Here is a 14,656-nt window from a genome sequence, read left to right as displayed (position 1 = left end):
GACAACAGGGGCTCCCAGAGGCTGGATCGTACATGGTAGCTTAAGGTGAACAGTGTAGCTTAAGGTGAACAACTGCTTTATTCTGGGAAACTGTTAATTTTCCTGCCTTCAGCAGAGGGTGGCCCCTATAAAAACAGGGCACAGGGGACCTGAGGGCAGACAAAACTCCATACACATTGTCATGATTCAAAGCTGGGAAACCAAGCCTGTCCTGTGTGACTCCACAGCAGAAATGCTCTTGGAAATTTACGCCTGGTTTTCTCTGGACCTGGTTCCATTCACCCTGCCCCTTTTCTTGGCCGATTCGGTGTCCTCCCACTGTGGTACATTTCAGTCATGAGTATGATTACATGCTAAGCCTCATGAGTAAATCATCAAACCTGGGGATGTGCCAAAGGCCCACAACACAAGTAGCTAGAGGGTCTGTACTATTCTAGATACTGGTGATGCTGGATGGACTCATAAGGACTGGGGGTTGTGGTCATTTTATCCAGACGGCAGGAAACAAAGACACAGATGAACAGACATAGGTAGGGAAATAGATAAGACAGATCAAATAACCAACTTAAGAGTCTAACACAGGCTATCAGGAAAAATAAAATAAAATAGGATAATGGACTGGAGAAGTATTTTTGAGCAGCAGAGTATAAAGTTGTGAGATAGGATAATACCTGGGCTTGGATGGGAATGAACATGAATAGCCTGGAGCAGTCCTGGCAGAGGGGAAAGCAAGTGCAAAAGCCCTGAGGCAGGAGCCACCAAACAAAGAGAAGATCAGGTCAGAATGGCTGGAGCCCAGAGAACTAGAAGGAGTGGGCTCACAAGACAGATGGGGAAGTAGGCATTATCCCGCAGAGACTGTGCCTAAGAGAAAGCATGCTACTCTGAATTACAGCTACTAAAGTTCACCTTGAGCACGGGGGTGCTATCCCAGACAATAAAAACTGGATGAGTTGTCAGGGACCTGTCAACTTCAGCTAAGCACCCCAAGAGATGCAAGTCACTCCATTCCACCATCTCTGGATTTCAATTTCCTTATTCCTCAAAAGATAGGGCTAACCCAGAAAAGCTGGCTTAGCTATCCCAGCCCAGACAGTCTAGGAACCACCAGACTTATTCAGCAGAAAACCAGTTATCAGATCTTTGCAGCTTAGAGAACCAGAACCTGGGACTGAATATTCCCTCTGGAGAGAGTAAATACGATTAACCCAAAATGCAAAAGAAACACCAATATAAAAATCATAAACAAGGGTCCTCCCGGGTGGCGCAGCGGTTGAGCGCTGGGTTGCGAAGCTGCCCGCAGCCTCTGCAGCGCCAGTTTGATCCCTGGCTGCTCCCCGGCCACCGGAGGAGGGTCCCACATGGCGCGCAGACCTCTCCTGCCGCCCGCTGCTCCCCTCAGCAGTGTACTTCGGTCCTTCTGCCTGCTCTGCTCCCCGCTCTGGCTCTGGTGAATTCTCTCACCCTCCCGCGCTTCTGACTGTACCCAGTGCTTGTATAAATAAAAACAAACCAACAAACAAATAAATAAATAAATAAATCTTTAGGGGGAAAAAAAAATCATAAGCAAGGAGTTAATTCCTTTAAGACCTACTACTTACTGCAGGCTCTGGAGAAGAGGGGAATCTCTGGGCCTCCCTGGTGGCGCATGGGGTTAAGCACAGCACTATGAAGCACTCCGCAGCCTTTGCAGCACAAGTTCGATCCCCAGCCAGCCATAAAGCAACCCACATGGCGCAAAAGACCTCTCCTGTCTCGCCCGCTTCTCCCCTCTGCAGTTTATTTCAGTCATTCTGCCTGTTCTGTTCTCCGCTCTGTCTCTGGTGAATCCTCCCACCACCCCCTCCACCACCTCTGGCTTACACCCCAGTTTTGTATACATAAATAAATAAACCTTTAAAAAAAAAAAAAAGAGGGAAATCTCAGAAATCAACTCATTCTGGGGCTTTTCAACTTTTTCTTTTTTTCTTTCTTTGGTTTCCTTAGTTTTAAAGCAAAACTCTTTCCTTCAATGGAAATCTTACAAGGACACCAAAACACAAAATTCATTTTAGAAAACTGGGCACAGGTTCCTCCGGCAGTTAAAGTGTTCACTGTTTCGTAAAGGTGCTTCATTGTTGATCAGGACCACCCTGGAGAAACAGTCCAAGAAATCACTGAGCCCCAACCTAACATTTAAGATTTTTCAAAAACAACAGCAACAATGGACTAGCTTCCAAAGGTACAAAAAAATATATAGTAAAAGAAACATTAAAGTATCCACCACCTAGCTCTAATTGAAATATCTTGTTCTGTAATAGGGTGGGCCCCTGGAAAATGGGAGGTTCCAGGTTCCCTGTCACACCCAAGGGAGGGTGGAGCTGAACAGGGAGGAGAAGCTGGAGAGGAGACAGGGAGAAGGAAGGATGCAGGATGGAGAGCAAGGAGGAGACCTGGTGGAGACACATGGAGTAGAGAGACATGAAGAAGCTGCAGTTGCCTCTTGATCTTGGACTGGTTGAAACAGACGTGGGTGAGAGTCATGGGTTGGTTAATAATGGCAGCGTTTATCTTAATTTTGATTTTGCTTTTTTCCTCCCAGACTTGTGTGGTTGCTTCTGACCCTTTTCTGTGGGTCCCCAGAGGAAGATGCCGTAGGCTTGTGGCAGGTTTTCAGCTCCACCTGGAACCAACCATGTTTGGCTGGGCATTTACCCACCAGGGGACAGGTAACTTTGGGTGCTTGATTTGGAGACTTTATTCTTCCCCTTTTCTGTATTATACATTAATTGTATTAAAGTTCCTTTCCATTAAAAGTCTTCCCTAATAGAGTATATTTGTCTTGATGCAGCAGATGGCAGAACATATTTAGACAGGTTTGGGGTTCTGGGGTGCTCCTCTCCCTGCCCCTTAACAGTCCCATGTTTCAAATTGCTCTCCAAAGAAACAAAACAGTACAGGTGTTGCTAGAGGCCCCAGCACACTCTCCTCATGTCCTGTACCCCTTCATAATTAATCACTCTCCTAAATTCCTTGCTAACCATCGCCATGCACAGTGTTGTACTAATTATGTATTTCTACAATTTGCTAATGGTACATGTGTGCTGCTTTTCAGTTAATGCTGCTTTTGAGCTTTAGTCCAGCAACACAGTAGTATAAGCACATCATTTATTCTTCCAAGATGGACATTTACACTGTCTCCATTTGTTGCTATTATTTTATTTAAAAGATTTATTTATTTATTTATGCTGAACTGGGGTACAGCCCAGAGGTGCAGGAGGTGAGAGGACTCACCAGAGACAGAGTGGGGAACAGAACAGGCAGATTACTGACTGAAATACACTGCTGAGGGGAGCAGCAGGCGAGACAGGAGAGGTCTGCCGCACCATGTGGGTCACCTCCCTGGCCGGGGATTGAACTCGTGCTGCAGTAGTTTCAGATAGCTTCATACTGCTGACGCTTAACCCCTTGAACCACCAGGGAGGCCCTTTTTACTATTATTAATAACACTGCTGCGAACACTGCTGCACATATCTCCTCTCCCACAACTCTTGAGATTTTTATCTAGGGTGAATCCCTCGAAGCAGAGTGGTTAAGTGTTAGGACAATTGCTCTCCAAAGCTAAAATGCACAAAAACTGCCTTAACCATTTTAAACATTTTTAAGTGTATGTTTCATTGCTGTTAGGTGTATTGAGATTGCTGTGCCTCAGATCTCTAGAACCTTTTCATCTTGCAAAACTGAAACAATTCTTCCTCCCTCCCCCAAGCCACTGGCAACTACCCTTGAACTTTCTGTTCAAGTTGTTGCCTAGGAGCCTAGAGGTTCAGTAGACCCTAAATATCTTTTTCCTTTAGCATAATGTCCTGAAGGTTCATCTATGTTGCAGTATGTGAAAGAATTTCCTTCCTTTCTAAGGATGAAAATATTCTGTTTTGTGTGCATAGCTCATTTTGTCTACCCATTCATTCTTCAAAGAACACCATTTCTTTCTACCTCTTGGCAATTGTGAAGCAGATTTTTTTAGTGTTGTTAACATTGTGGACAAAGAGATATTTTTAAACTTGCATTACCAATTACTAGAAAGAGAATAACTCTCCTTCTGGTTATTGATTGTACACATTTTCTTTTCTACGACTGACTTCCCCTTCCCCCACCCCAGGACTTATTTTTAAATTCCAAGTACTATAATTTTCTCACTTATATTTATATGTGACTTTGAAATGTTCTTTTTTTTTTTTTTTTGTGGGACCCTCGCCAGTGGCCGGGGATCAAACAGCCTCGCAACCCAGCGCTCAACCGCTGTGCCACCAGGGGAGGCCCTGAAATGTTCTTTCAAGGTCTTGTTATACTAAACTTTCATATTTTAATTTGGTAAAATCTATCAATCATTTCTTTTATGTTTGGGGTTGTTTTGAAAAATGTTTTCCACTCTATCTTGAGACCACAAATGTAATTATTTTTCTATAAATGACTAGACAAATCAGAATTGGGTGCTTGAGTACAGGACAGAAACTGAGGACACCTGAATCCATGAGGGTGAGGACACAGGAGCATCACCTAATGCAGTGCCCACCACTGGGAGGCCCAAGGACGTCCCACAAGAAGGAAGAGCTTCCTCAGAGGCACAAAATCAATAAGAGCTCTCCTGACTTCTCCGTCAATCAAGGCCTTGCGCTCACATCTGGAAAAGGGCCAGCTTCGAGACTAGATTGCCTAATTTGTGGGCAGTACCTCAAAAATTCCAAGTAAAAATCATTTTGAATGTTTTACTCTCTACGCACACCTAAGCCAGGTGAGAACACCACTGGCTCCAAAGGAGTTGAGTCGGGTTTACAGCAGAAAAAAGGCACTGCTGCCATTCCTCAGCCTCCCACAAGGTGGCCTCCACAGTAAGCCAGCCAAATGCACTGCTACTGTTGGCCAGCCTCGCAAACGTCAGTAAGACGCCAATTTTAAAGGTGGTCTTGAAAGGACACAAAGACCTCCTTGTGGTCGTTGGCCCAGCAGAACCTGTCTTTACACCATGACTTGGCCTTTCTTCATCCAAAATGCCCTAACTGTGAGGACCTAAGATGGGCACTACATGACAATAAAGGGACAATTCTGGGCGAATTAATCCGACAGTCAGAGTGGGTAACAAGTTCCCAGCAAGACAGGGTCAGTTGGGGAAAATCCCAGAGCAGACCCACGGATGCTTCCGGATGTTCACTCCAGATGCTCACACCATTCGTGGTGGTATCTGGAGTCAGAGGGGCCCTGGGGGCAGCTGGCGAAGACCAGGTACTGTTTTGACCACAACGCTACCCAGTCCCCAGGGGAAAACTGTAAGAACTGCTCACTTTCCTATGTGCTGAAATCCACCTTTCTCCACTTCTAGCCACTATTCTCATTCCAGCCTGGGGTCATGCAGATACATCCCTTGCCCAAAGCACTGTGACGAGACATCCAAAGAGGTTCACAGCCCCAGCACCCCCAACTCTGCTCCACATGCAGGACTCAGTGACACTGTGCAAGGTAATTAGTAGCCTCTGAAGAAATTCGGAAGAAACACACCACACACAGCTCCAGAGAAGTGAAGACTGTACTAGCTGTGAGTCTAGAATGTGTCCTTCTATCAGGAAAAGATTATGTTCTCAGATAGTTCCTCACAGGCTGGGCGCATGCATGCATACCCAACAGGCAAATGCTTGGCTTCCAAGTAAGGTTAAAGAAGTCTGAGTGAGAGAGAGAGTATTTGAACTTGGCCCAGATTTCCACAATGAGAAAAGTAGTTGACTTCTAGTCTTGAGCAGGCTGCAGTCTTTAGAGGTGATGTGCTCACCTCCTGCATGTGAGGAGGAGCTGAAAATGATCCAGGGGAAGCAAAACATGAGGGTCTGGTCCCATCCTCAGGGCAAGGTGGCCACAATCTGCTCCCACTGGGAGGCCTCCCATCCCTACTCGGCACTGGGCTTCTCAGTGAGGCAAGTCCTGCAGAGACTAAGAAACCCCTTCCTGCCTTCTTCCACCAGGCTCATGAAAGGGCATTATTCTGAGATACCTAGAAAAAGAAGTCAAATATCATGACTCAACAACAACAAAAAAAGCTGTATATAAAGAGTGGAAGGAAGAGAGAAGTCTTTTGAGGCTTTAAAAATCTCCCAAATAGGGCCTCCCTGGTGGCGCAAGGGGTTAAGGCGCAACCTATGAAGCAATCCGCAACCACTGCAGCATGAGTTCAATCCCCCACCAGGGAGCTGCCCACATGGCGCAGCAGACCTCTCCTGACTCACCCGCTGCTCCCCTCAGCAGTGTATTTCAGTCAGTCTGCCTGTTCTGTTCCCCACTCTATCTCTAGTGAATCCTCTCACTCCCACACCTCTGGCCTGTACCCCAATTCTTGTATGTATAAATAAATAAATCTTTAAAAAAAAAAATCTCCCAAATAAATTGAAAGAACCTACAAAAAAGGAAAGCATTGCTCTATACCCTGAAATTCACCTCTAAAAATCAAGCTTTAGAAACTACGCACACAGGGATACAGGACATCCGAAAGCGTGCCAAGAAATGTATTTATCATAGGAAAGTGCAGAGTTAACCAAGACTCTCAACACAGAGAGAAAGGAATTAATAAACTACTGACAAATGAAGTATGAATGACTATGCCAAAATAAGAGAAAATACAAGCAGACCCATGATATATAGTAAGGTAAGAATGAAAAATAGGTAGGTATCAGATAATGTTGTAGAGGATTACTGGTGCTTTGGTGGTGGGTGTGGTAACATACGTCTGGAGAGTGTGAACCTGTACCCCTAAATCACAGTGTGGGAAACAATGCTACCTCAATGAAAAACACAATTTTATATATTAAAAAAAGAAACTGTGTTAATATGACATAGATAATGGGTACAAAAACACATCCCAAGTGGGTTCAGAGAGGTTAATCAACTCTAGGGGTGACAATGGGGCTGAGGTGGGGTGGGTGACCTCACTAGTGTTTAAGTTTTTTTTTTCTTTTTTTAACCAAAGACTATACGTTATTATAGGGAAGAAAGAAGACCCACAACACCCTCTATGTCACTCCCCCAATCAAAGATCAGCAATCTCTGCTAGGATCTCTTGGTCATTTTTGACAAACTCCAGAAAAATCCAGATAGCACATTCTGGATTCCAGAGATGGAGCAGCCAGGCTGAGACCCCACACAGGCACGCACACAAGCACAGAAACCCACCTGCCTGCTGTTGTCTTGGAAGAGAGGCAAGGCCCCTGGCCTGCAGAGCCCCTCCCAGCCAGGCCCGCTTCATTTCCTGGGAGAGAAATCATGCAGAGGGATGGGGAGCCCCACAAATCCCTCAAGCAAACATGCAAGTCAAACAGCCCCATTTACTGGGCAAGGGCTCTTCAAGTTAACAAGGTGTGGGAGGAACCAGGCAACAAAACCAGCTTTGTCTGGGGAAGTCAACCTTTGCCCTCAAGCCCGGTGGGGAGGAAACCTGAGGGCCCCCTCCCCATTCCTGCTTCCTCTGCTGCTGGCAGACCCAAGGTTTGGGCTTTTCATAGCCCAGTACCCACCCTAGCCCTGGTGATGGTGGCTGCCTGGCAGGCAGAGCAGGTGCCCTCCCCCCACCAGAAGTCCTAAGGTGGCACCTAAGGGAAACTCAATGACCATTGTTGATAAACTACCCCCCACCCCAGCTCATAGTTATAGAAAAAGGAGAACAAGGAATCGGATAGAGGGGTGGGGAGAATAAGATGGGGGGCATGGGAGAGAAGCTCTGTCCTGATGTTTGCACAAAATGACTGAGTAGTAACTGGAATCTTTATTTACATATACACATAAGATATATGTAATTCATATACCATACTGTTCACCCTTTAAGGGCGTGGTCCAGTGGTTTGGGGTATATTCACAGAGTTGTACAACTACCAGTCTAATTCCAGGACATTTTGATCACCCCCCAAAAAATCCATACCCATGAGCAGTCATTCCGTACCTTCAGCCCCCTGCCCCAGACAACTGCTCATCTACTTTGTGGATTTTAAAGGACACTTCATATGAATGGACTCAGACAATACGTGGCCTGTGTAACCAGCCGCTTTCACTAGGCAGGCCCACAGGTTCACCCACTCTAGCACATAGCAGTACCTCCTGCCCCGGTGCTGAGTACATCCATGGCACAGCTATGCCACACTTTATTTATCCAGCCATCAGTTGATGGGCATCTGATTGTCTCACTCTCTGGCTGTAATGAATAAGGCTGCCAGGATCCTTCACTGGATGAGTTATGTGTGGACATAAGTTTTCAGTTCTCTTGGGTATATACCTGGAAGTGGCACTGCCAGGTCATTTGGTAACCATGCCTAACTTGAGGAACTGCCAGACTATTTTCCAAAATGATCACACATTCTACAACCCCAGCATCAGTGAGAGCTCTGACTGCTCCACAGGGCAGACTACAACCCAGACTTGGTCAGAGCAGAATACATGCAGTGGTGACAGCAAACACTTAGAAAGCATCACACACATGGCACATCACACACATGGCTCTGCTTCCTAGCAGGTACCTTTCACCTCCAGGACAAGCGCATGAGACCAATCCTGCCACGCTATGAAAGCTCCAAGCTGCTGCTGCTGCCTCTCTGGGGCACTTGCCTTAGACTACAATGGAGCCCCAGACTCATCTAAAATGATCCACCTCACAAGGAAGAATAAAAACCCGACTAAAGGAGGATAACTGAGCCAAGTTTAGACCAGGATGAAAAAAATGTCTGCAAACAAATGAACAGGGAAACAAAGTGGGGTGACAATGGAAACAGGGAGCGGCACCTGCTCTCAGGTGGGCAGGTGGGGGCATTCACCACTCAGAGTGCCAGTGAGAGAAGGGGCAAAACTTCTGCTGGGCTGTCCCTGCCACACATGCCCTGACTCACCACAGCAGTGCCATCCTTACCTGTTTCACATACAGGACTTTTCCAACAGATTTCTTTTGAGGCAAAAATGTCCTGCCTCTAAACAATGGAAAATCTGTAATCCTAACCATTTATTCTAGGAAGGACACAGAGGAGGGAGGGTCCCCGGATGGTACTGACAATACACAGGGGCGCAGTTTCTCCTCGGAAACTCATCCTAGCCCGATGTCGTAACTCCTGCAGGAACACAGCAGCTTCTCTGAGATCACTGTGATGTCTCCTAGCTGTGCTGCAGGCCATTCTGCTCAGCTGGACTCCTGCTGCCCGGAACTGCAGATACCTTCCACACCTAGGAACCCTCCCCATGATGGTATGGCCTGGTGAAGGCCTGCCAATCCCACCCCAGAACTACCCTCCACAACCAAGTCCTCTCATCGGAGGACTCAGGAAAAGACTTCTGATATCTCAAGTATATGCATCTTGCCCCCCCCCATGCAGCCTTCACCTCAGCATATAAGACCTCAACAAATATCAGAGAATGAACATAAACAACAGCAGCAAGTATGTCAATGCAATATAGTTTACAATGGGAAAATACTGAAAACTATGCAAGGGTTGGTAAACAGATTGGCTAAATCAATTATGGTGCTTATACGTCACTCAACGTTCTGCAGCAGTTAAAAACAAGGAAGTAGAATTAGTACCAAAATAGATGCACATGACATAATCAGGAAAGAAAACACAATGTCAACAACAAAAAGTATTGCAAGATTCCATTTTGTGAAATAAATCAGTAAGATATAAAGGGTTTTATATGTGCAGATAAAAATCTCAAACTTTTCACTGGTAATGCACTCCTGGTAGCTATTCCTGTGCCATGAGACTGTAAGTAAAGAACTCTCTGATTAAGTAACAAAATGTGCATTAATTTTGCAATAAAAAATAATGGAAAATTAAGGGGCATGAGGGACCACAAAGGGCGAGAACGGGGTGTGGCTGAGGGAAGAAGTTGGGAAGAGTGCATGGGGACCACCCAAGTTAACACATTAAGACTAATAGAAATCAGTACCTCACCATGGTAGAAGGGAGTTACCAAAAAAGGGGAAGGAAAAACTAGTATAAACCCTGGACTGGAATTGGAAGTGTTAGTGTGAACTCATGGTCTTCAACATATATACTTCATACTACATATGTGGATATGGATAAGGATCTCCACAGAGGCAGACACATAAGGGGAGGGAGAGAGAAGGACATAGAGATACATGTATGTGTATGTGCATGCATGCGTGTGTGTCCACAGAGAGGGTCTGGGAGTACCCCAATAGCTCTGAGCACAACCAAGTTGCAGATTTTGCCTCTAAATACCATTCTCCACTACATGGAGATAAAGTAAGTGCTCAAAGAGTGAAGCGGACAAGTCAAAAAGGGAAGCAAGCTTGAAGGGTCTGCCACTGGCAAAAATAGATGATAACACACTGAATAACAACAGGAAATCATGAGCCCATAAAGACATAGATAAGCGGGCCTCCCCTGGTGGCACAGCGGTTGAGCGTTGGGCTGCGAAGCTGCCTGCAGCCTCTGCAGTGCCGGTTCGTTCCCCGGCCGCCGGCGAGGGTCCCACAAAAAAAAAAAAAAAGAGAGAGAGAGAGAGATAGATAAGCAAAGGGAAAACAAGTTGCTTTGCAATGAGATGCCTGGAGACACCACCTTAGTCGAGTCATTAGTACCAGTGGCATGTCATCCTAATCAACAGGATGCAATGAAAGGAAAGACGCTTTGTAACAGTCCTGCCCCAGATGGATGAGCAGAATTAAACTGTGAGGATGAGACAAATCCAGACTGAAGGAAAGCCTACAAAATAACTGTTCAAAGTTATCCAAAGCATCAAGGTAATACAGGTCAAAGCCAAAGGAAATGTTCTAGATTGGAGAAGACCAGAGACATGAAAACTAAGTGATTCTGACCTGGATCCTTCTCCTACTGAAGACACTAGTAAGACAACAGGTAAACTCCAATGGGGCCTGTTGATTAGACAGTAGTGTATCATGAACACTAACTTCCTGATTTTGTGTTATGTTATACAGGTGAAGACCCATGTTTGTAAACATACACATTAGCATGTTGGGAGTGAGGGGATGTCAGTTGGCAACTTACTTTTGGATGATAGAGGGGAAAATTTTTTTGTAATATACTTGCAACTATTCTATTAGTTTGCAATAGTTTCATAGTTAAAGGGGATTTTTTTTTTATTGTAAATGAAAACAAAGCAATGAAGACAATACCAAGCTAAGTTATCAAATGAGTTCAGACTGACACATAGCAAACAGCTTTATGAGCAAGCCCCAATGCCCTACATTAACTTGGGGAACCATAAGTGTTCCCGATGGGCAAGAGGTTCTCTGTTTAACCAGACCTGTGCTGCAGTGCTCAAAGGACACACTGTCCCTCCTAGAACTGCCTTCCAACCCTAAACATGTAACCATTTGCAGAAGTAGACCATCAGCCCCTGCCACAATGGCCCTGGGTAGCCCAGGCCATTCCAGTCTATAAGCTAGAAAACTACAACTGGCCAACATCAGTCACAAGGAGACAATGTCCTGACTGGTCTGCTCCACGTGACTCTGTCAGTGTGAAACAAGAGCAGAGAGCAGCAAGAGCAAGACCACACTCCCACCCCAAAATAATAACTGTTCCATCCCATTTTCACAGGGTTTTGGTATTTCCAAGTTTCTCTCCATCTGCAGTCCTACAGGATCCATATAAAGAAAAGCAGCTACAAACCCCCAAGTCCCCAGATTGCTGAATTCCTGTTATAAACTGCATGGCACTGCTCAGCACCTCCTCCTTGGCAGCACTTCATGTTTGCAGTGAGTCACAGATATGTGTGATCAATCATTTTATCACCATTCATCTCCTCCATGGGACTGCAGAATCCGGAAGAGCGAAGACTTAGTATTTCCTCACACGTATCCCAATGCGTCACCAGACAGACACTCCATAAATAAATGATCACAAGGGTGGTGGGTGGACGGTGGGCACATGGGTGGGTGAACGGTGAATGGATGCATGGATGATGAGCTGATGTGGGGCACGGGCAGGTGGGTGGGTGGATGGATGGAGGGGAAGAGAGTGGGCGACGGACCTCGGTCTGCCCCCAGCTGCCCACTCTACCTGCTGCTGCTGGGCCCGGAGGTCTCCAATCTCCTTCTGGTCCTCCTCACGGAGCCGCTTCATGTCCTCCCATGACTGCTGCAGCAGGTTTCGCTCCCGCAGCAGCTGACCGTTCTCCCGCCTCAGCACGTCCACATCGTCCTTCAGCTGTGTCTGGTCGCTCAGGAGCCGGCTGTGGAGTGTGCTGGCATCCCACACAGAGAGTGAGCTTCAGCAGCCTCCGACCCCCACCCAAGGAGCCACCAGTCCCTCCCTCCAAACCAGACAGGAGTCAATAGTAAGCTGCTAAGCGGTACTCCAGGGCCGGCTTGATATGGGCCACATTCCAGGGAGATACAACACACACCACTTTTTAAAAACCTGACACCAAAAAGGACACCTGTATGTATGAAGGCCAAGGAGAAGAGATAAGCCCATACCCGGAATAGACCTGGCACCATACTAAGGCCTGTTGTGCATACATCAGGAGGTGGGCAGGTAAATACCATTAGAGGGGCACCAGGAGATCAAGGGGAAAGATGCCCTGTCCTGTCTGCTTCACCTGGAGCAGAAGCTGCAGCAAAGCCCCTGGACAGTAACCCAGAAGCCCAGTGACCTCTCTGGCCTACTGCCTCATGCTCTAAATCACTTTCCCCACACTGTGACTCTGCAAGCAGGCAAAGGATGATGGTATGAAGGGCTAATAGCCTCAACTTTGCACTTAGCAAAACTGAGGCCCAAAGACAAACCCAAGGGTTGAAGGTCCACTGCGTGTTATGTGGCAGAGACAGAACTACATCTAGAATCTCTGACTCCAAGTCCAGAAAAAAAGACCAACGAGAGGTGGTTGTTCTAGTAACGCTAGGCGTCCTTGCCAGGTAGTTCCCACTCACTGGTAGAAGTCGGTCTCCTTGGCCACCTCCTCGCATCTCTTCAAGGCACTGGCATGCTGGGTCTGCAGGCTCTGCAGGTCTGACATGGCCCGCACACACTGGATCTTCAGCCTCTCGTAATCAGGGTTCAGCCTGTGGTAGGGCCTGGTACAGACAGGAAACAGCAATAAACATAGGCCCTGGGATCATGTTAGCAGTAATACTGTCCCCGAGAAACCATGTCCCGGGTCAGTCCAACCCAGAGGTTTCCAAACACTAGCCTACATACTGCAACCACCTGTGTGCTTGTTAAACCAGTTGTCTTGGCCTCACACAGATGGACAGAAACAATCCCTGAAAGGAAAGGAGTCTTGGTTGCCAGTGCTCCCTCCCTGCCTGGGCCTGGAGATCTAACAAAGTGTCCTCTCGTTCTGCAGGAGCTTCTGGAGGGCACGTGACAGACCTTTACACACAGTGGGCCCCCGTGATGAACTCGCTCTTTAAAGCAGTAATTCTAAATCTTGGGTACAATGTGAAATACTGAGGCCCAGACCAACTTCTTCAGCATCCCTGAAAGCAGAGTCAGAAATCAAGATTTCTTTTTACTCCCCAGAGGATTCCCATGGGCAGCCAAGGTGGAGAACAGTAAGTGATTCTAGAAGTGTGGTTGTCAAAGTGGGGTCCTGGACCTGTGGTATTGGTATCACCTGGGAACTGGTTAGACATACAAATTCTTGGGCCTGCCCCCAGACCTTCGGATACTGGAGAGGGAAGGAGTAAGAAGAAGGGAGGGAAAACAAATAATCCATGCTTTAACAAGGCCTCTGGTTCCAGTGCATGCTCAAATTTAAGAATCTCTACTCTAGAGCAGAGGTCAGCACAATTTTTCTGAAAAGGGCCAGAGAGTTAATATTTAAGGCCTTGCTGATCAGTCTATGTAATCACCCACTCTACCCTGAAAGTGTGAAAAGGGTCACAGACAACATGCACTCTAGCGCACTGTGTCTTCATTCCCCCTGCCTTTGTGCTCTCTAACTGAGGGGCATTGCCTCCTAAGAGCAACCTCAAGCCCTGACATCAACCAAGGGACTCTTCTCAAGACAAGGTTCACACCCCTGATGCTCCTAAAAGAAAGAAGTTATACCAATTCCCATCCCCAGCATCTCCCAGAAGAATAAACCACTCTGGGCCTCCCTGGTGGTGCAGGGGTTAAAGTCTCTGTGCTGTCAAGCTATTGCCAGTCACTGAGGCCTGAGTTTGATCCTCAGCCAGGGAGCTGCCCACATGGCTCAGCAGACCTCTTCTGCCTCGCCCGCTGCTCCCCTGAGCAGTGTATCTCAGCAGATCTGCCTGTTCTGCTCCCCACTCTGTCTCTGGTGAATCCTCTTACCCCCTGCACCTACACCCTAGCTCTTGTATGCATAAATAAATAGTTAAAAAAAAAAAAAGGAATAAACCACTTTGTAGGCCTTCTCTTCCACCTTACATGAAGCCTTCCTGGATGGTAAAGACTCTCCCTCTACCTCACTCCACATGCCACACCCCCTTCCCTAGTGTCTACCTTTAAGTTCTAACAAAAGAAGCAATCAAAGTTTCTCCTCAAAACCACAAAAAAGCCAAATAGAATATACCCCTCCTAAAATGTATGTGGCAGGCAATCATTAGTATTTACAAGACACAGAAAGATCCACTCAACAATGAGCAGGCTGGGGTCTCCTTAGAGACAGTGGTGTATGCACGTGCACATGTGCAGATGGACCT

At 46.7% G+C, this 14,656-nt stretch overlaps 1 protein-coding gene across 3 annotated transcripts in view; it reads right to left on the bottom strand.

Annotated features, from left to right (window-relative positions):
* DLG5 (discs large MAGUK scaffold protein 5) overlaps positions 1 to 14,656 on the bottom strand; it is a gene marked incomplete at both ends in the record, with an annotated part of 107,185 nt that overhangs the window by 38,767 nt on the left and 53,762 nt on the right. For all 3 annotated transcript variants that reach the window (XM_084246124.1, XM_084246125.1, XM_084246126.1), the window contains 2 exons: positions 12,045 to 12,228; positions 12,917 to 13,060. In XM_084246124.1, coding sequence (XP_084102250.1) covers positions 12,045 to 12,228; positions 12,917 to 13,060 — 328 coding nt within the window. The remainder of the gene's footprint in view (positions 1 to 12,044; positions 12,229 to 12,916; positions 13,061 to 14,656) is intronic.

This window comes from Talpa europaea (genome assembly GCF_964194135.1).
Source record: "Talpa europaea genome assembly, chromosome: 10".
Classification (NCBI taxonomy): Eukaryota; Metazoa; Chordata; class Mammalia; order Eulipotyphla; family Talpidae; genus Talpa; species Talpa europaea.
The sequence above is the reverse complement of the archived record's forward strand: the minus strand, read 5'-3'. Positions and strand labels throughout refer to the sequence as shown.